At 37.6% G+C, this 23294-nt stretch overlaps 1 protein-coding gene across 1 annotated transcript; it reads left to right on the top strand.

The window, feature by feature from the left end:
* The first annotated feature begins 5542 nt into the window (after positions 1-5542).
* On the top strand, positions 5543-22646 carry LOC140809870 (N-terminal acetyltransferase B complex catalytic subunit NAA20-like). The gene is made up of 4 exons (XM_073167635.1): positions 5543-5547; positions 21644-21776; positions 22353-22422; positions 22558-22646. Exons 2-4 carry the CDS (start codon positions 21646-21648, stop codon positions 22591-22593), a joined length of 237 nt encoding a protein of 78 aa, XP_073023736.1. The 5' UTR covers positions 5543-5547; positions 21644-21645; the 3' UTR covers positions 22594-22646.
* The last annotated feature ends 648 nt before the right edge of the window (positions 22647-23294 follow it).

The raw sequence follows: 23294 nt of genomic DNA, 5'->3' as shown, positions 1-23294 counted from the left end.
AATGAGTACTTAAGTGATTTTAATTGCTACTTAATTATGTGACATGCATCATTATATGTTAAATAGGATTTTGTTATCATCATGCATAAAACTGTGTTTTTAATGATTACTCAAGTGGCGATCGAAGAACCAAAACGATTATGAGTGTTGCTTTTTCATGTTTTTGAAAATATGGGGTTTTGAGGTGATTTTATACGTCGGGACGTAAATTTTATCGATGTTGGTTTTTCAAAAAAAAATACGAACTTTTTAGTAACCCGACTATTAAATTCACAAACTTATTTTATCAAAACCATTTTAATAATTTAATTAAATCCTAATTAAGAATAATGGGCCTAATTGGTTGGCTTAATAGGCCTAAGCCTAGTTAGTAATTTAATTAGTATTTAATATGTTAATCACCTAAAACCCTACACACATATTCACGCCACTTTTTCAGATTATTGACACCACCAAAACCCTCCAATCACACGACACACACACACACTCAATATTTGAAGAGAGAATTTTCGAAGGGTTCAAGGTAGAATCAAGCCAAGGTCTTGCTCCGTTCTTTGCCGTCAACGTTTATTCGTGCGTTTAAAACGCAAAGGCACGCCGTACATCTCTTTTTCTCGTCTATCACATCGTAGTATTATTTTAATTACGTTTGTATGAAAAGCATGTGTTCATATTAATATTTTCGGATTTATGGCATGCACAAGAGGTACACTCATGATTCTATGATTTAAATTCATGTTTATTATGTAAAGAGGCTGCCATGATCTTAGGTGATGAACAAGTGATGTTTATACATGAGTTAAGGTCCTAAAACACACACACACACACACTAATCACCATAGTCGCAGGAAAACAAGCAAACCAAGCTGGAAGAAATTTCGGCTGTCAAGGGTTTATGGGGAGCGCTGGCCTTGGCTTGGGTTCAGGGCTGGCCTGGGGTCTGGTTGAGTCAAGGGGGAGAGTCCTATCCAAGCTAGGACTCGGGCTAGAGGGCTGGAAGGAGTCCTTGTAAACAAGGATTCCTACCCGAGAACACGAAGCAGGCTTGAGCAGAGGTTGCGCGGATTGCAGGGGAGTGAGGGCTCGGTCCAGGGCTCGAGGGCTGGGCTAGGGTATCTCATTAGGGTCCTAAGAAGGTGCACTAGAGGTTGGTTCGGGTGATGGGGTGTCGGCTAGGTCCCTAGGTGCATGCAACTAGAGTCCTCACATATTGCATCTCTCGGCCACTGCATGGTATTAATAAGGGGCTCACGTTTTTTGTTTGTGGCTGGTTCCTAAGGGTTCCAAGGGTCCAGTAGGGTGCACTAAGGAGTTGGTCAGGGTTTGGGAAGGTATGGCTTGAGGGTGGCTTGACAAAATCGAGACATGGCTCGGGTGGGACTTTTATGGGTCATTTAAGGGTTTTCAAAACAAAATATTTGAAACATGGCTCACGGGGGGTCGCGCCATGGTTCATGAGGGCTAAAATAATATTAAAAGTTAAAGTTTTAAGTTTAGGAATTTTAGTTTAAAGTTTGAGATTTTTCGAGATTAAAACACCGTAAAAAACGATTAATTAAAGATAAATTAAAAAGCCTAATTTTAAAGCTAAATAAAATTATGGGAATTTAATTTAAGCTTAAATAATTATTTGGGACATGTTAGAGTCAATGAATTCAGGAAAAAGTCAAAATCAAGGAATTTTACGTCTAGGGGTAAAACGGTCTTTTTACACCTAAAAATTAGTAAAAGTCATGGCAGTGCTCTAAATGCTGTTTTTGTGATATTAAGAATATTTTTAAATGTTTATGAATTTTTACATGTTAATTTATGATTTTTAAATGTCCGTGGATTTTTATGATTTAAGGTTGACATTTAAAATACATGTTGCATGCTTGGTTTCAAAAGAAAAATGATATTTTTGCATGATTTATAAGTGATGAAAATATGAAAACATTGATGAAAGCGAAGTAATTGTGAGGATATGAGAATATGATTGAGGATAGGCCAAGGCTCAGTTGACGATCTTGTGTCGCTGATGTCCCCGTCGCCCAGTACTGTTGTTACTTGTAGATGGATCCATCGACTTTTTGAGGATTGAGTAAAGTCACAATTAACGATCTAAATTCAATAAAGTTAAATGTTTATGATCATGATAAAAGGATACATGTTATGATTGAGGAAAAGGAACAAGTGAGGTTTATGTTATGCATATCATTAAAATGTTATTTTTATGTAAAAATGTATTTTCACTGTTGTATGTGATTTTATACGTATACTTGTTATCAAGATTATGGTGTGTTGAGTCTTTAGACTCATTATGTGTGATGGATGCAGGTGAGGTTGAGAGAGGTCTTGATGCTTGATTTGGCTGGACTAAAGATGTACACAACCCGAAGACCAGCGCTTCAACTATTTCCGCACTTATGATTCATGATTACAATTTACGTTAAAAGATTTTTTAAAAACATTTATTTTTTCTTTAGAGTGGTTTTTGAGAGGATGAGACATTTCACATTTATTGTTTTTTAGGCTTGGTAAAATATTTGACTATTTCCTTTGGATTTTCAAATATTAGTTGGATGACGTTTTACAATTAAAATGATGCCAAATATTTTATAAAAAATATTTTAATACATGTCGAGGGTTTGGTCTAGTGTGAATTTTTTTTAAACAGTCTGTAAAATCCGGTGGATACAACCCAACAACACTCAGATCGAAAATGTAAACTGTTTAATTTATTTTACGGAAGCATGATTGTGGGGACCCGGACGCTAATTCATTCCTTAATCGTCTTTAAGAATAAATAATCAAGTAAAACAGGGTCTAAAATTTTTTTTCTAAATTACACAGCGGAAACATAATGTAATTAAATTTAAATTACATATTAAACATAAACACACAATTACTGTATTATCTACAATAATCCAACTAGGTTCAACTACATGTCAGTGCTGAATCCTAAGTTGCTTCTGAGCCCGGATCTCCACTCTATCTAGTCCAGCCTCGTTCTCGTCCTGACCCCGCTTCTATCCCACCTGTTGCCATGCACACATACAAACAAGACAACAGCTGGACAACTCCGGTGAGATATAAATATCCCAGTATAAATCATGTATACATGCAATCATGTAAACAATATAAAAGCATATAATAGCAAATCCTATCCCATATCAAAATCATGATATGAATCAATAATAGGAATAAATCATATTCTAAACATGTACCCTAATCCGGAACATAAATAGACATGTACCATACTCAGGAACATAAATCAGTATTAATCAATACAATAAGATATAACTGTCACTCAGTCCAGTGACTCTACATTTGAGACTAGACTCAATCCTAGCCTAGGGATCCCGGTTTCCAGATGTGGTAAACAGTAATAGAAAAGACTCCAGTTCTATCCACGTCGATATAACCCAACATCCAGTGTCCTGACCTAACCGTCATGGATTGTGGTCCTATCACCAATATCATGTCCTGTGACAAAGTGCAATGGGCCAGTGACGAGTCCTCACTATCCGGCCCTTCTGTCACAAGATGAAATATCTACGACTAAGCATATCCGCTTATGACTCAAGCCATACATTGTCTATAAATCCATAGACCAAACATATCAATCGTATTCAATTGAAAATAACAATGCAATAAAATAAAGTATGTGATTTAGGGAAACTCGAGTCAAACCTCACTCGAGTTGTGCAATCCCAACTCAACATTAATTTATACATTTATCTTCTCGATCAGAAGAAGAAGAAGAAGAAGTCCCGACTCTATCTCGGTCCATTCCCAATCTGGTCATAACAATATCGAACAGATATAATATCAATAAACAACTCAATTCAATACTTGTTCTGATCAATATTCAAATCACAATAAAATCTGATCAATGTCAAGTCAAGACACAATCTAATCCATATCGACGATATCACGATATAATCGAAATCACTACTGAATCTGATCAATATCAATTAAATGATGTTTCGACGGCATAACAATACTGTCTCGATAATCCCGTCAGTCCAAACATCACAGATATAATTTCAGAACTCATAATCAATATCGGTACCAGTCATAACCTAAATAACCATACATATCTGATATGAATTCTCAGTCAAATCGATTCCAAAAATCATAACAATTACATAAACAGTCCGTTCTTTAATCTGACTTCGATTCTATGATGTCTAACATGACAAGAACATCATATATGAATCATATTCAATTCTGACAATAGTCTAATTTAAAAACATGTCAAAACGTATTAAAACTTACGTCCAGTTGTAGCCTACGTCGATAGGAACACGATACCGAAGTCGGATTCAAAATCAGACGGACAGATTTCTCGTAATTCACAAATCTACGAGGAAAAAGGCTTAAGTATTTCACGGAGCTTCTCGGTGCTTCTCTCTTCCAATTTCTGAAGGAATGAAGGTTATCCACCTATATATATATATATTGCATGCATTACGTACGTGGCTTCTTCCAGATTTTCGTGCATTATAATCGGCGCTCGGGCGGTTGGAAAGCACCGCTCGGGCGCGGCATATTCTGTCCAGATGTTCAACCGAACATCTCCTGGTGCTCGAGCGGTAATATTCTACCGCTCGGGCGCCAAACATTCTGTCCAAAAATTAAAATTGGCGCTCGGGCGGTTCTTTTCTGCCGCTCGGGCGCGAGATGTTCGGCCTAACATCTTGAGATGTTCGGTTCAACATCTCAGCTTAAAATAAACCAACGTCCGGCTTCGTCATTTGAGTTCGTATAACCATAATCACCTCACTTATTCCATAAATCATTTCAGGATAATCTTAAATTTCAGTAATTATACCCAAATCATTTCAGATTACGGTAATCAAATTCTCGGGCATTACAATGATGGACTATTAAAAAAAGCTATCATCTGTAACATTATATATAGGTTGGAAACCTTGTGTAGTTGCATGCTTTTGGGTTATATGCATTTAAAACATGATCGATATGTATAACAATACCACGTACCATAATTATGAAGATTGAGAGTAATTTTGAAAAATTAAATGATTCGAAAGCTCAAACAAATATTTTTAAGGAAAAAGAGTGAGGAAAAAGTTATGTTTGATGATGATAAGTATTTGTAAGTTTTCCCGTCTTATTTGCATAAGGAAACTCAAATATTAGAAATTCGAAGGAATAAAATATGTTACCTAAAAATAAATTATATTAAAACCCCCTTAAAGAAAATTTCTCGTGTACAGGCGGCTTACACCATTGTACCGATAATTCAACACTCAACAGAACAACGAAGAGCGGCTGAGGATGACAACGATTCGAAGGTTTTGCTGCAACGATCTCCTCCGATTTGCGTCTGTGAATATCGACCATCTCACGGAAACATTAACTATACAGATATTACCTTTTCAAGGAATCGATAATTCGGCGTATAGATTGAGATTATTTCAATTGACGAATGCAATAATCCAATGAATGCATTTCAACATCTCGTTCTATATGACTTATATGTCAAGTTGGCCGGATTATTTTCACGTGGCCGGAGCTCTTGGAAACCGAACATGGGCTACAGTGAGTTCCCCTTCTATAGTTCGGCATCACTTGTTTAATTCTAAAATGTTGTAAAATAGAGAAAAAAGATGTTGTTTTCTTAGGTTTCGGTCGCAATAGGATTGAAATTTCCGGATTGCGAGATAATTTGATTGTTCGTATAGTGCATAACTGCAATGAGCATTAGACTGAGACGTGGAAAAAATTTATAGGCAGCTGGTTTGATAAGCGGAGAAATCTTCTGTATTGATTGAATATGTTAACATTTTTATCTAAAAAATCTTCCGAAATTGGAAGTGTGGCAATCCCCTCAACTAAAATCCTAGTTATGCTTGTGGATTACATGTTCTGTGGAGTTCTTGTCTGCATTGCGATAGGTAAAATGGCTATTTGTTCGTTAGTATGTTGAAATATTCAACATAGCAGGATTGGAGCAACTTTGTTTGGAAGAAGAGTAACTTTTAAACTTGGGATCAGAGCAACCTTGTTTGAAAATTAGATACAATTTTGTTTCTTGCTTTTAACGTGAGATGTGCATTCTAAAATTGGGAATTCTAGTTGTTTCCTCTTAATGAAACCGAAATGTACTTTAAAAGTGTTACAGTTCATGTTTTGGTTATCAACTTTTGTTGGGCCTGTTATTGGTCCTACGTGCGGAATCTGAGATAATAAATCCCAAAAATAAAGAATAAAAAGGACACTGAGATTTACGTGGAAAACCCCTAAAAAGTATTAGGGTAAAAACCACGAGCAAGATGAAAAGAATTCCGCTATAATATTTTGTGGTGTACAATTAACTCACTGTGTTTCCAAAGAAAACACACACTCTCTTAATACAGGAGAACAAAACACCTCACAAATATTATAGAACTAAGCACTCAAATGCTTATAAGTTGAGAGAAAACTTGAAGAAGGGATGATTTCACAATGAAGGGGGGAGCTCTATTTATAGAGCCCCTTGTCAGTGTGAATAATCGTTAAAAAAGCGTATTCATATTTCAGTCTGAATTTCTTTCTGCCGCACCAACTTTGAAAAATCAATTGCCAATCACCATGTTTAAATTTCACATGCCCACCTCTGTTGACTTGCCGACATTTCTCCCACTTGAAGATTTGATTGAGAATCAAGCACATCTTCACACATCCTTTCAATCTTGCCATTACCTGCTGCTTACGTTTCTTCTAGACCACTTGAGGTTCTACACCACTCAAACTTTTCAGTGTTCACTGGCTTGGTCAAAAAATCAGCTATGTTATCCTTTGTATGGATCTTCTGCATATCCACGCTTCTTTTTTCTATTACTTCCCTTACAAAGTGAATTTGGACTCCAATGTGTTTTTTCCTGGAATGAAAGGCTGGATTCCTTGCGATGTGCAAGGCACTCTGACTATCACAAAACAAAGGAATATTCTCTTGTTTGTGTTCAATCTCCTCCAATAACCTTTTAATCCATATTGCTTCCTTGCAGGCTTGAGTAGCTGCCATGTATTCTGCCTCCATTGTAGATAACGCCACAACTGTCTGTAGTTTTGAAACTCAGCTTACTGCTCCCCCTACAAGTGTAAACACATAACCAATAGTAGATTTTCTCTTATCAGGATCACTTGCATAATCTGAATCGACATAGCCCCTGAGTGTAAAATCCGATCCTCCATAACATAATGCAGCATTCGAGGTATCCTTAATGTATCTACGGATCCTCTTAACAGTGCCCCAATGCTCTCGTCCAGGATTCTCCATATACCGACTAACTGCTCCCACTGCTTGAGCAATGTCCGGTCTTGTACAGATCATAGCGAAAATCAAACTTTCCATTGCTGATGCATATGGTACTCGAGACATCTTCATCCTCTCTGTTTCACTGCTAGGAAACATCTCGGAGGATAACTTGAAGTTAACAGGAAGAGGGGTCGATATTGACTTGTGATCTTGCATGTTGAAGCGTTGCAAGACTTTCTTCAAATAATTTTTCTGGGAAAGCCAAATCTTTCTGTTACTTATGTCTCGATGAACTTGCATCCCTAGAATCTTGTTTGTTGGTGCCAAGTCCTTCATATCAAATTCCCTAGCTAACTGTGCCTTCAATCCTTGGACCTAATCTTTGTTGGGGCATGCTACCAACATGTCATCCACATAAAACAACAAAATAATATAATCATCACCAGACCTCTTGAAATACGTACAAGGGTCTGCACTCAGTCTGTTGTATCCAAGGCTCATGATATATGAATCAAATGTCTTGTACCAACACCTCGGCGTCTGTTTGAGACCATACAAAGATTTTTTCAACCTACAAACCAAGTCATCTTTGCCTTTTCCCGCAAAACCTTCTATCTGGACCACATAGATTTCTTCTTCAAGATCTCCATGAAGAAACACCGTTTTTACATCTAGCTGTTCTAGATGTAGGTCAAACACCGCACACAATGCAAACACCACTCTGACTATTATAAGCCGAACCACAAGAGAAAATATTTCATTGAAGTCAATGCCTTCTTTCTGAGCATACCCTTTTACCACCAATCTAGCACAATACCTGATGCAAACATGGTTGATCAAGCACCAAAGAAAGCATGGGAGTCATTGGAGTTGCCCGAAGGACCTATAACGAGGGGACGAAGTAAGAAGTTTAAAGATGCACTTCAAGGACTCATGATAAGCTATCAAGGAAGTCCTACAAGTTGGATGTCTAAATTAGAGGAGGTTGGGAATCATGGGAATAATATTGGAGGTTTTTGGAATGTTATTCAAGTGCAATTGCCAAAGGTGGAGCGTACCCGTGCTAGTTCAGGGACTGCTCCCGCGGTCCATAATAATCAGATTTAAGAGAATATTGCCGAAGCAGGACCGCACCCGCGGTCAAGCTAAGCCGCACCCGCGGTTCAATGAGTGCACCCGTGCTCATAATGGACCGCACCCGCGGTCCTTTATATCCGACTTCGCCGAAGCGGTACCGCACTCGCGGTCCAGTCTGCAGCGCACCCGCGGTCTATTGTCAACTTCCGTGTCAAATTTGCTTGTTATCTTAATTAAGCCTTTTTACACTACTTTTCATACTTTATTGAATATATATTCAGTGTATTAGACCATGAACGAATTATGATGAATGATATATCAAGTTCTTGAGATTTCTCTCAATTTTACAAGGCAAAAGCTTTGTGTTCAAAATCAAAATCAAACTTATCAAAGATTACATCTTTGTGACGTTTGTCGATTGTTCTTCGCTCGGATTGTCAAAACAAGTTCTTTGAAGGTTCGTTCGAAATTCAATTGTTTTATCGTTGATATTTGTTGCTAAGTTATAATCGCTTAGAGGTGAATATCACAAAATCGTTACTTGTTTCAAAAGATCGGGACAACATAATCGTTCCTTGTTTGTTATTTAATTGAGGGTATGATTACGATATTCGTGCTTGCCTTTCATTCGTACGAGGATTCGTATCATTTGGTATCAGAGCTTCTGATTCTGTTTGATTCAAGTAAGTTATCGTTGCTATTTTCAGATCTGTTTAAAAAGTCATCAGATCTGTGTTATACTTTTGTTTTTATTGTCATATCTGTCAAAAACAAAAACAAAAATTCGTTCTGTTTCAGTTTTGTGTTATCCTTTGTTCTATTTTAAGATCTGCGTTATTTCTATCATCCTTTGTTATTTGATAATCCAAAAATCTCGAAAAAAAATTTGTTCTGTGTTATTCTATAGTTCTTGTTTTTGTGCAATCCAAGTGAGACAGTTTCAAGTGTTCACAAGTTGAATCTTGTTAGTTTGATAAAATATATATATATAAAGATTGAGCACACCTTTGAGAGAACTATCAAATTCAAGTAAAAAAACATTTGAGTGCGAGTGTTATTTCTTTGGAGTGATCGTGAGAATTTGGGTGAGAAAAATCTTTTATTTCTACTAACATTTTATTGCAGGTACAAAACCTGAAATTAAAATGGAGAGGGAAGTAGGAGAGATTTCTAACCAGGGGTTGTCTAAGGTTCAAATGGAGGCGTTATTTGGGCATTTTAGTAGAATGATGAGGGCCGAGTTGGATCCTTTATATGAGAGGTTGGATAGGCTTGAAGTTAGCACTAGTGAAAATAAATCTAAGCCTAAAGGATTGGGTAGAGTCGAAGAAGAGGATGATTATGAATTGGGGATAGAAGAGGAGAGTCAAAACGAAAACTGGGGTAGGAGCGGAAGAGGTAGAGGATTTGGTAGGGGAAGACGAGAAGCCTTACGTGGTAGGTACGATGATGGGAATAAGGAAGATAATAACATAGGTAGCATTAAGATGAAAATTCCGTCGTTCCATGGTAAGTCGGATCCAGAGGCTTATTTAGAATGGGAAAAACGAGTTGAATTCGTGTTTGATTGTCACCATTATTCCGAACAAAAGAAGGTTAGGTTGGCCGTTGTTGAATTTGTTGATTATGCACTTATTTGGTGGGATCAATTAGTGACCACTAAGAGAAGATGCAATGAGAGGCCTATAGAAACTTGGGTTGAGATGAAAAGCGTAATGAGGAAGAGGTTTGTACCAAATCACTACTATAGAGAAATGTTTAAGAAGTTACAAACTTTGAGACAGGGTGTGAAGAGTGTTGAGGACTACTATAAAGAATTGGAAGTAGTCATGATTAGAGCAAACATAGATGAGGATAGTGAGGCTACTATGGTTCGTTTTCTGTGCGGTTTGAACAGAGAAATTCAAGACCAAGTGGAACTTAGACATTACTTGGATCTAGATGAAATGGTGCAGATGGCGATAAAAGTGGAGCAACAACTCAAGAGGAGAGGAGTTGGTCGTACCACACAAGCTGGGAATACATCAACACCTTGGCGTTCCAATGTTGTTAAACGTGAAGAAAGCAAGGTAGTGGTCAAGCCCAAAGTTGACATTAAACAGGAGGCGCCTAAGCAAGGAATGCAAGGTAAACCTGAAACTCCTATTAATCGTTCTAGAGATATTAAATGTTTTAAGTGTCAAGGAGTTGGACATATTGCTAGCCAATGTCCCAATAAAAAGGTGATGGTGTTGAATAATTATGGGGAGTATGAATCTCATAGTGAAGGAGATGATGGAGAGGATGAAGATGAGATGCCTGCATTAGAGGATCCTGATGAGGGATATGAAGCAGTTGTGGGTGAGGCATTAGTAACTAGGTGTATCATGAGTGCCCAAGTTAAAGAAGAGGAGACGAATCAGCGGGAAAACTTTTTCCATACTAGATGTTTTGTCAGTGGCAAAGTTTGCAACATTATTATAGATGGAGGGAGTTGTACCAATGTTGTTAGTCTTGAGATGGTGGAAAAATTGAGCTTGCATACTTTGAAACATCCTCAACCATATAGGCTACAGTGGTTGAATGACTGTGCCGAAGTGAAGGTGAACAAAAAAGTTTTGGTTGCGTTTTCGATTGGGAAGTATATTGATGAGGTATTGTGTGATGTGGTACCAATGCATGCTTTTTATATTTTGTTAGGAAGACCATGGCAATATGATAGGCAAGTGACACATGATGTGTTTAGAAATAGATATTCTTTTGTACTCAAGAAAGAACCCATTGTTTTACTTCCTTTGTCCCCAAAAAAAATCAGGGAGGACCAACAACAAAAGAAAAAAAGAGATGAGGCCGAAAGAAAGAGTGAATTAAAAAGTGAGATGGCCTTTGAAAAGAAAAATGAAATGGCTAAACACAAAAGTGATAAAAAAATTGAGATAGCAATACAAAAGAAAAATGAGGAAAAAGAAAATGAGAGGAAAGAGACCAAAAAGAAAATATATATGGTCCAAAAGAGTGACCTGAAACAATTGTTGCACACACATGATACACTTGTGTTGATTCTTTACAAAGAGATTCTCTTTAACACAAGTGATATAGCCGGATCCCTTCTGTAATAGCCGAGCCTGGTGTACGGTACAGTTTAAGTTTCGTATGTTTATTGGGTTATTTGGTTTAGATGTTAAGAGTTGTGTTTATTGGTTTTAGTATGGTTGGTTATTATTATTTTGTGGTATTGTTGATGTTCATGGATGGTGGTTGTATTGTATCAGTGTTTCGGTTCGATTTTAGTTGCGTTAGATTTTGTCTTGGCCGAGAGGGGACCGCACCCACGATCCTTGCAGCAGCGCACCCGCAGTCTTGATTGCAACATTTTGTCTAGAAATGCCGTACACACCGCACCCGCGGTGTATTGGTACCGCACCCGCGGTGAAGGCACCGCACCCGCGGTAAAGTTAGGACCGCACCCGCGGTCGTCGATTTCAGAATTTTGGTTGGGAGGCCGTGAGCTCAGCGCACCCGCGGTAGAGATAGGAGCGCACCCACGGTCGCGCACAGCTCGAGATTTTAAGTGATATAATTGGATGAGTTGACTTCATTTCTCTCATTTCACTTTCCTCTTTCTTGATTTTCTCTCCTAGGAGACTAGGGTTCTCTCATTTTCTTCCTTTCTTTTCTTTAATCCAAGCTCTTAGTTGGTGATTTGAGTTGAGATCAAGGTTCTTGGTTGTTCAAAGAGCTAAGGTAAGTCTTTTGGTTTAGTTATTTCTTTGTTTGGAGGAGATGTGTTATGGGTTTGTTGATTTGGTTGGGATTTTGGGTTAATTGACATGGGTGTTTGATTATTGAGTTGTTAATGGTGTGATTTATGGTTTATTGTTGTAGGATTTCAACCAAGAGTTTAGAACCAAGGTTTCAAGTGATTGTAAGTGGAATCTCATTTATTGTGCTCACATGATTCTATACGTATTGTTTTTCAAGAGTTTTATTATGCTATTCCCTTCCATTTGATTCATAGTATGTATTGACTCAATGTGTTGTAGAGTAGAGGCTTGTATATGCCTCAATTGCTTAAAAAGGGAATACAAGAGAATAGTGTATTCAAAGTGTTTGTTTAAATACCAAAGAGAGAATTCAAATGTTTTATGGATTGATAGATACATAGTCAGATATTGCATGCAATTAGTTGATCAACGACCATAGGCTTATATCCCTCAGAGTTGTCGATTTATATCGATGGGATACGAGCAACCATAGACAGAGATACTATTGATATCAATCCATACCAGAGAAAAGAGAAATACCATCTCATTTTATGCTATTGCTATGTTATTCATGTTTCAGAGTTTATGGTATTTACTGATTTCAAAGTTATGTTTTACAGAGTATGTTATGGTCATTGCTATATAAGAGTTCCACTTGCTGAGTTTTATACTCATTTCAGTTATTTCATGTGATGCAGATAAAAGCGACGGACCGGAACGTTGATTGTGAGACCGGGGTCATATGCATACCAAGTTGGAAGGATGATGATTTTTGGATGGCATTTTGGACATGATCATAGGAATGATATTTTGTATTTTTGTTATATCATTTGAATGATCATGTATTTAATTTTGATGTAAAGATTTTATAGAAATGTATTTGAAACTTCCTTCCATTGAAAGAAAAATTTTAAATTCCGCTGCTATTTTATTAAATTGGGTCGAGGTGTCACACCTTCCGAGCATTGTTGTGTCACTTTTGCAGGAATTTGAAGATGTATTTCCGGAGGAGCTACCTCAAGGATTACCACCATTGAGGGGGATTGAGCACCAAATTGATTTGGTACCCAGAAGTGTATTGCCAAATCGTCCAGCTTACAGAAGCAATCCGGAGGAGACTAAGGAACTACAACTACAGGTAAGTGAGTTGTTAGATAAGGGTTTTGTGCGTGAGTCCATGTCTCCTTGTGTTGTACCTGTTTTACTAGTTCCTAAGAAATATGGCTCATGGCATATATATGTGTGTGGATTGTAGGGAAATTAATAACATAACCATCAAGTATAGGCATCCCATACCTAGATTAGATGATATGTTAGATGAGTTGCATGGTGCATGTATTTTTAGTAAAATTGACTTGAAGAGTGGTTATCATCAGATTAGGATGAAGGAAGGTGATGAGTGGAAAACAACATTTAAAACCAAATATTGGTTATATGAGTGGATGGTAATGCCTTTTGGTTTAACAAACGCTTCTAGTACCTTTATGAGGTTGATGAATCATGTCTTGCGTGCTTACATAGGGAAATTTGTTATGGTTTATTTTGATGATATTCTTGTGTATAGCGAAGATTTAGAAGATCTTGTTGAGCATTTGAGACTTGTACTGACAAAACTTAGGGCTGAACATTTATATGCTAATCTTAAGAAATGTGATTTTTGTACAAGCAAACTTGTCTTTCTTGGTTTTGTGGTAAGTTCACAAGGGATACAAGTGGATGAAGACAAGGTAAGTGTTATTCGAGATTGGCCAACGCCTGCTAATGTTAGTCAAGTTCGAAGCTTTCATGGTCTTGCAAGCTTCTATAGGAGGTTTGTAAAAGATTTTAGCACACTGGCGGCACCGATGACGGTGGTCATTAAGAAGAACGTTCCATTCCATTGGAGCGAGGAGCAAGAGAAGTCTTTTAATATTATTAAACAAAAATTAATTAATGTGCCTTTACTTGTTTTGTCTGATTTTTCTAATACTTTTTAAATTGAATGTGATGCTTCAGGTGTAGGTATTGGAGGTGTTTTGATGCAAGGAGGACGACCAGTGGCGTATTTTAGTGAGAAACTCAATGGAGCAGCACTGAACTATCCAACGTATGACAAGGAGTTGTACGCGCTTGTGAGGACTTTGGAGGTGTGGCAACACTACTTGAGGCCTAAGGAGTTTGTGATCCATACCGATCATGAGTCTCTAAAGTACCTTAAGGGACAACAAAAACTGAAAAAGCGGCATGCTAAGTGGGTGGCATTCATAGGTACATTTCCCTACATAATCAAATACAAACAAGGGAAGGATAATGTAGTGGCTGAAGCACTATCACGGAGGTACGTATTAATCTCTACCTTGGAGTCGAAAATCTTGGGATTTGAACTTATGAAAGAGTTGTATTTGTTGGATGAGGATTTTAAGGAGATATTTGAAACATGTATGCATAGTCCATATGATAAATTTTATTTACATAATGGGTTTTTATTTAGAGAAGATAGATTGTGCATTCCAAAGTCATCAATTCGTGAATTACTTGTGAGGGAGGCACATGGTGGAGGTTTGATGGGGCACTTTGGTGTGGCTAAAACTTTGAGTTTTTGGAATGAGCATTTTTAATGGCCACATATGAAACGTGATGTTGAACGTGTTTGTGAAAAATGCATTACTTGTAGACAAGCTAAGTCTAGAACACAGCCACATGGATTGTATACACCACTTCCAGTTCCTAGTGAACCTTGGGTTGATATTTCTATGGACTTTGTTTTGGGGTTGCCGAGGACTAAGAAGGGGAGGGATTCTATATTTGTTGTTGTAGATAGATTTTCTAAGATGGCACATTTCATTGTTTGTCACAAAACTGATGATGCATCCAACATTGCAGATTTGTTCTTTAAGGAAGTCGTTAGGTTGCATGGTATGCCTAGAACTATTGTGTTTGATCGTGATGTTAAATTTTTGAGTTACATTTTGAAAACCTTGTGGGCTAAACTTGGCACGAAACTGATGTTTTCTACTACGTGTCATACTCAAACGGATGGACAAACTGAAGTTGTTAACCGAACTTTAGGAACACTTTTGCGTGCTATTATTAAGAATAACTTAAAGAATTGGGAGGATTGTTTACCATTTGTTGAGTTTGCTTATAATCGTTGCGTGCATTCTACTACAAATTATTCGCCATTTGAAATTGTATATGGTTTTAATCCTTTGAATCCGTTGGATTTGATGTCTTTACCTGTGAGTGAAAGGTTGAATATGGATGGCAAGAAGAAAGCTGAATTCGTTAGAAGTTTGCATGAGAAGGTCAAGGATAACATCGAGAAGAAGAATTTACAATACACGAAGCAAGCCAACAAGGGAAGGAAAAAGATGGTTTTTGAAAAGGGAGATTGGGTGTGGTTGCACTTAAGGAAGGAAAGATTTCCAGAAAAACGACGTTCAAAACTCTTACCTAGGGGTGATGGACCGTGTCAAGTGCTTGAAAATATCAACGACAATGCCTACAAATTAGATCTACCAGGTGAGTATAATGTCAGTTGTACTTTTAATGTTAGTGATCTTTCGTTATTTGATGTAGGAGATGATCAAGATTTGAGGACAAATCCTTTTCAAGAAGGGGAGAATGATGCAAACGTGGTTGATCAAGAACCAAAGAAAGCATGGGAGTCATTGGAGTTGCCCGAAGGACCTATAATGAGGGGACGAAGTAAGAAGTTTAAAGATGCACTTCAAGGACTCATGATGAGCTATCAAGGAAGTCCTACAAGTTGGATGTCTAAATTAGAGGAGGTTGGGAATCATGGGAATAATATTGGAGGTTTTTGGAATGTTATTCAAGTGCAATTGCCGAAGGTGGAGCGCACCAGCGCTAGTTCAGGGACTGCACCCGCGGTCCATAATAATCAGATTTAAGAGAATATTGCCGAAGCAGGACCGCACCCACGGTAAAGCTAAGCCGCACCGGCGGTTTAATGAGCGCACCCGCGCTCATCAATGGACCGCACCCGTGGTCCTTTATATCCGACTTCGCCGAAGCGGTACCGCACTCGCGGTCCAGTCTGCAGCGCACCCGCGGTCTATTGTCAACTTCCGTGTGAAATTTGCTTGTTATCTTAATTAAGCCTTTTTACACTACTTTTTCATACTTTATTGACTATATATTTAGTTTATTAGACCATGAACGAATTATGATGAATGATATATCAAGTTCTTGAGATTTCTCTCAATTTTACAAGGCAAAAGCTTTGTGTTCAAAATCAAAATCAAACTTATCAAAGATTACATCTTTGTGGCGTTTGTCGATTGTTCTTCGCTCGGATTGTCAAAACAAGTTCTTTGAGGGTTCGTTTGAAATTCAATTGTTTTATCGTTGATATTTGTTGCTAAGTTATAATCTCTTAGAGGTGAATATCACAAAATCGTTACTTGTTTCAAAAGATCGGGACAACATAATCGTTCCTTGTTTGTTATTGAATTGAGGGTACGATTTCGATATTCGTGCTTGCCTTTCATTCATACGAGGATTCGTATCAATCCCGTTCCACTTGGTTATTGCCATCACGCTTGATCTTATAGACACATCTGTTTCCAATGGCTTTCCTCCCTTGTGGTAGTGTAACAAGATCCCAAGTTTTATTCTTGTATAATGCCTCCAACTCTTCTTGCATTGCTATCATCCACAAAGATACATCTGAGCTTTGAGTAGCCTTGTGGAAACTCAATGGCTCATCATCCTCTGATAATAGACAATATGAAATATTTCTTTCAATGACATAATCTGAAAGCCAACCTGGTGGTCTTCTGTCTCGAGTTGACTGCCTCACATTAGAAACCTCAGACTCAACATATTCTTGTTCTTCATGCTTTGGTACTGCTTCACAAGAAACTTGACCTTCGTCCGTCTTATTTTCCACCTGAAATATAGTAGTTTCTGAATTCAGTGTGCCTTTGTCTCCCTTTAATTTATCTTCTTCGAAGATAACATCCCTGCTGATGATAAGCTTGTGAACAGTAGGATCCCACAAGCGAAACCCCTTTACTCCATCAGCATAACCCATGAAGATACATTTTCTGAATTTCAAATCCAACTTTGATCTTTCTTGCTCATTGTACAGAACGTACATCAAACTTCCAAATGTATGCAAATGAGAATAATTTGTCGGCTTCCCGGTCCACTTCTCCATCAGAGTCTTCAGATTAATCGCCACTGAAGGAGAACAATTGATAATATAACAAGCGGTTTTGACTACTTCCGTCCAAAATGACTTTTCCAAACCTGCAGTCCTCAACATAGCTCTTGTTCTGTCCAACAAGGTTGTAAGCCGTCGTGAATTGTCTTTTGATGCCCTCATTTTGATAATATGCATAAAATTCATCACTGGTATATTCTCCTCCATTGTCAGTCCTCAAACACTTGATTTTCTTTTCTGAATCAAGTTCAACCCGCGCTTTTAAATCTTTGAAGATCTGGAAAACATCTGATTTATTCTTGATTGGATACACCCAACATCTCCTAGAGAAATCATCAATGAACGAGACAAAGTATCTCGCTCCTCCTAGGGATACAACCAGTGCTTGCCAAACATCCGAATGAATCAGCTCCAATATGCTTTTGCTCCTGGCAACAGAAGTGACAAACTTTAATCTGTGTTGTTTACTGGTAACACAATGCTCACAAAAGGGTAGTGACACTTTTGTAATTCCCGGCAGCATCTTCCGTTCTGAGAGAATTTTCAACCTCCGTTCTGACATATGCCCGAGCTTTCTATGCCATAATATTTTTAATTCTTCTCCTGAACCAATTGATGCAAAAGCTAACTCCGCCTCTTTGTGTGTTTCTCCCAAAAAATACATATAGATTTGCAGCAACTTTTCCCGCCTTCATAACAACAAGCGCACCCTTCACAATTTTCATGATCCCGATGTCATCAAATTGCCCCAAGGACATAAGATTTTTCATCAGTCCTTTCACATGTCGTACCTCTTGTATGGTGCGCATGATGCCATCAAACATTTTAATTTTGATAGTACCGACCACAGCGATTTCTAAGGCATGACCATTTCCCATGAATACAGATCCTCCTGAGACTAGTTCATAATGATCAAACTATTCTCTCTGAGACGTCATGTGCCACGTCGCTCTTGAATCCATAATCCATGTGTCACAAAATTTGTGTCTGCCTTCTGCAACTATTGCCGCTTCACTGAATAATATTTCACCACTGCCTGAAGTACTTGCCACGTTTCCTTGAGAACTTTTATCGATGCTCGTACACTCTTTCTTGAAGTGCCCTTTACCGTCACATTTAAAGCAGTAAAAATTTTTCTTCTTACTTCTTGACTTTAATCTACCTCGTCTTTAGCTCCCACTAGAGTCACGGTCCATGAATCTTCCTCTTATCATCGGTAAAGCCTCTGCATGCTTTGATGTTACCAACCTATCTTCCTTATTCTTGCGTCGGCTTTCTTCTCCGAGAACCGCAGTTAAGGCATCGGCGAATCTTAGAAAGCCCATAAGAATATTGTTGATAATGTTGATGATAAGTTGATCATATGAATCTGGTAGACTTTGAACTAGAAGCTCTGCACATTCATTTTACCCTATTTTATGCCCCATGGAAGTGAGTCGGGCAAATAGAATATTTATTGTGTTGATAAGGTCGGTAATCGATGATAATTCCGCCATTCGAAGAGTATAAAGTCTTCTCTTTAAGAAAATCATGTTGTGTAGCCACTTGACCTCGTACATCTTTGTCAGAGTATCCCAGATAAATTTTGCTGTTTTTATCTCAGAGATACTTGACACAACTTTGTCTGCTATTGCCAAGTGTAAATTGGCAACAGTATTATCATTAATCTCATTCTACTTTTCATCATCCGCAATATCCACCGGTCTATCTCCAATAGCCGCCAAGCAATTCTCCTTTCTTAAAACTGCTTGTATCTTTATTTTCCATAGCATAAAATTGCTTCAATTGAACTTTGCTATCTCGTACCTTCCCGCCATTATGTCTACAATAATTTTAGTAGACTGGAAAAAATAATCCCGCCTTAAATAAAAAATCTTTTTTGATGTGGAAGATCAATCTAGGCTGTAACCACATAGCATACTCAGAATTTTAAAAAATTTTAAACCAAGTCTCTGATACCACTTGTTGGTCCTACGCGCAGAATTTGAGATAATAAACCCCAAAAATAAATAATAAAAAGGACACCGAGATTTACGTGGAAAACCCCTAAAAATTATTAGGGTAAAAACGACGGGCAAGATGAAAAGAATTCTACTACAATATTTTGTGGTGTACAACTCACTCACTGTGTTTCCAAAGAGAACACACACTCTCTTAATACAGGAGAACAAAAAACCTCACAAATATTATAGAACTAAGCACTCAAATGCTTATAAGATGAGAGAAAACTCGAAGAAGGGATGATTTAATAATGAAGGGGGGAGCTCTATTTATAGAGCCCCTTGTCAGTGTGAATAATTTCAGTCTGAATTTCCTTCTGCTGCACCAACTTTGACAAATCAATTTCCAATCACCACGTTTAAATTTCAGCTGCCCACCTTTGTTGACTTGCCGACACCTGTAACGTGAGATATAAAATTTACATAAAATTTTTATTGGTAGGACAGAAGGAGAATGAATTCAGTTGATAGATGAGGGGAAAAACAATAAAGACTAGGTGCACATTCTGTTAATCCTCCCTAAACTTCAAAATAATTGATTGAGTCTCAAATTGTTTCTCCTGATAAAGATGTTGCTGTCTGCTGTAATTTTTTGTTTATTTATTTTCGTGGTTGGAAGTGGGTTATTTAGGTAAAGATGCCATTAACTATACGGAGAATTATATATCTGAGGTCATTGGTTGCTAGTCTTTCTGCCTAAATGGTACTCTTTGTTTTGATTTGGATTTGGTGGTTCTGGTATTGTTCGAGAGTGTCACAAATCCCTATTCCGTTCTCTTCAAAAAGATAAAAAAAATCCCAGTTCTGTAATGAAATTTGAGTAAAATAAGATCTGCCTTGGCACGAATCGAGTGCCAAAGGTTCTCATTTATGATGCAGGAAAATGTAAATATTCCCGAACAATTGCTGTAACTATGTCTTTTGAGAACTCCAATTATTTTTATGAGAAATATGCACTGAAAATGGTCTTGCCCTTACTCCTTCATTTGGTGCAGGAAAGGAGATTCATCCGTGTGAAATTATGATGAATTAATTATGACTTTTTATACTCTATTTATCAACTAAAACAGAAAACGTGATGCGAATCTGGTTGCCCAAGAAAGACAAACACGAACTAGACCCAGTTGCGCCCTCAGTTCTACGAACAACTGGATTTCTTTAACCCACAATATTTACTCTTTGAAAACAAGTAACGTGTATCCGCCCCTTAGTCACACGGTTTAGTAACAAATAACACAAGAAAACAACCGAACTCAAACGAACCTTCAATGAAAAGCAAAATGATGAAATTGTCAAATTGTGATGAACTAATTATGAGTTTTTATACCCTGTTTATCAAATAAAACATAAAACATGATGCGAATCCGGTTACCCAAGAAAGACAAACACGAACTAGGCCCAGTCGCGCTCTCAGTTCTATGAACAACACAATTTCTTTAACCCCCGATCTTAATAATTGAAAACAAGTAACATGTATTCACCCCTAAATCACGCGGTTTAATAATAAATAACACAAATAAAAAAATCAAACTCCAACGAACTTTCAAAGAATTCGTCTTTTACAATTCGAGTGAAGAACAATGAATAAACGCCACGAAGCATTAAACTTTAATAAGTTTGATTTGATAAAATACAAAAAAACATGCACAGTCGAAGCTTTCTTGTTGAGAGAAAATTTCATAAATTCATTTAATAATATTCAATAATCTTTTACAAAATGTTTACAAGGTATATTTAACAAAAAAAATGGTAAAAATCATCCTAAAACGTCAAAATATTATTTATGTAATTAATTTGCTTCAAAGACCCGCGTTTTTTAATTTCTGTCTGAGGGACACGCTAGGGCGGGTAAAAATCCCTGCTGGGCGCGGGTGAAAAGTTCCTCTGGGCACGTCTAGCTCGGCTTGGGTGCTGAGGCGGGCAAAAATATGCGTTGGGGCGCGCCTGTCTCGGCCGGGATGTCTTATTTTTGCTCCTTCAATACTTTAACGCTATAATGACCTCAAATTTGATTGGTATGCTCTTGGTAGCTTGCCATGAATCGTTAAGGAGCTTCCTTGAACTTCTTTCCAACAATTAGCTCGTAACGCCTGGTCAGATTCATATCAAAACGGATAATAAGTTGAATTTCAAAGTTCACTTCACTGGCTTCCCCAAAGTTCACAATCTCATGCCATTGATTGACATTTAAAAAATTTAATGAATTTCCTGACATTCATGGTAAAGTGAAGATTTAAGTGCCCCAAAGAATGTTATTATAGTCTGGTGCTGATTTGTGATGATATGGCTCTTAAACGTATCTGCTTTGACTTTGATTGACATCGACATTTTTAATATTTATATATGTTAACTCCTATATGGGATAACATGCTTTAACAATAGAACCTTAATGCTTGCTAGTTTGCAGTTATGGGGAAGGTTGAAGTACAAGGTGAGTCATGGCACGGTCATGTGACAGCTGTAATTGTAGCTCCTGAATATCGCAGGCAACAATTGGACAAGAACCTGATGAACCTATCGGAGAACATGAGCGACAAGATGTAACAATCCACATTTTTTATGCATTCAAATGTGCCTTCATTCAGATGAGTTTGTAGAAATTGAATGACACATTTTACTTGTGTTCAAACATCTCAATCGATTCTTCAAGTTGTTTGCTCCTGCAATTTTAAGCTCATTATTATTTCCTTTTATCCTGTCCTATCCATTTCTCATTTTGATTCTAAATCTCTGGAGAAAATTAGTGTTTCGTTGGATTGTATGTTCGTTGTAAGCAAATTTTCTTGATCGTTTTGACCGTAGTGGCATTTTCTCATTTTATTTCGCTGTCTGCCACTTTTTATGTTGCTTAAAACCTGAAAATAGAGAATGAATTAAAGAATGGACATTGTAAATTGCCACAGCTTTGAGTAACAGGAGCCTTTCTTTTATGCATGCACTTGTTGTACATATGATGAAGCTGCTAGCACCTGCTTTTATGAAATACTCAAGTCTCCCTCTCAAATACTTTGTTCTACATTTGAAAGTAGCATCTTCACTCTGAAATGGCGTAGGAAGTCCTTTTTATTAGTTATGGGATTAGATGAGTTATGATGTATGGTTATTTCTCTTTACAGTGACAAGGCTTATTTTGTGGACCTTTTTGTGAGAACTTCTAATACACCTGCCATCAAGATGTATGAGAAGGTACTGAAAATTTTCTTTCCTCATACTTGAAAATTTATTTTGAAGACCAATACCCTTTGAAATTTGTATTGAATACGTGGATGTGTATTCTATTCATAATTGCCTCTCCAGGCATGCTCATTTTTATTTTTTTAGCTTGGCTACATAGTTTATAGACGCATACTTCAATAGTGCTCTGGAGAGGAAGATGGGTTGGGTGAGTTGCTGTACACAAGTATGAGAAAGTCTTCTGTTTTGGCCGAATATTGTTGGCTTTTCTAAATGATAACTTTTCTCGTCACGTTTCTAATCTTCAAATATGAGGAAAGCTCTGTCAAGAGTTGGGAAAAGAAGTCTTGTAGCGTCCTTACCCGAGCCACTACTAAACAGACTAATAAACATGAAACATTAACAACAATTAAACAGGGGAAACCAAATACTTAATCATCTTACAACCCAAACAAAAACAGAACACTAACTGCCTTTAGGACTCGTTATGGTCACTTCGAGTTACTTGTGATGCCGTTCGATTTGACGAATGCGCCAGCGATCTTCATGGATCTCATGAATCGCGTATTTCAGCCGTATCTTGATCAGTTTGTGATAGTATTCATAGACGACATTCTCGTCTACTCTAAGAATCAAGAGGATCACAGCAGACATCTGACCGCAATTTTGCAGACCCTACAAAAGCATAAGCTATTCGCCAAGTTCAGTAAATGCAAATTTTGGTTAGAGAAGGTGGCGTTCTTAGGCCATATCGTTTCTAGCAGTGGTACCGAGGTTGACCAAGCGAAAATTGCAGCAGTCAGAGATTGGGTTGTGCCGCATAATGCATCAGAGATCCGCAGTTTCCTTGGGCTAGGAGGATATTATCGGAAGTTTATTCATGG

This window comes from Primulina eburnea, chromosome 13 (assembly GCF_022965805.1).
Source record: "Primulina eburnea isolate SZY01 chromosome 13, ASM2296580v1, whole genome shotgun sequence".
NCBI lineage: Eukaryota > Viridiplantae > Streptophyta > Magnoliopsida > Lamiales > Gesneriaceae > Primulina > Primulina eburnea.
This window is presented reverse-complemented; position numbering and strand designations above follow the sequence as displayed.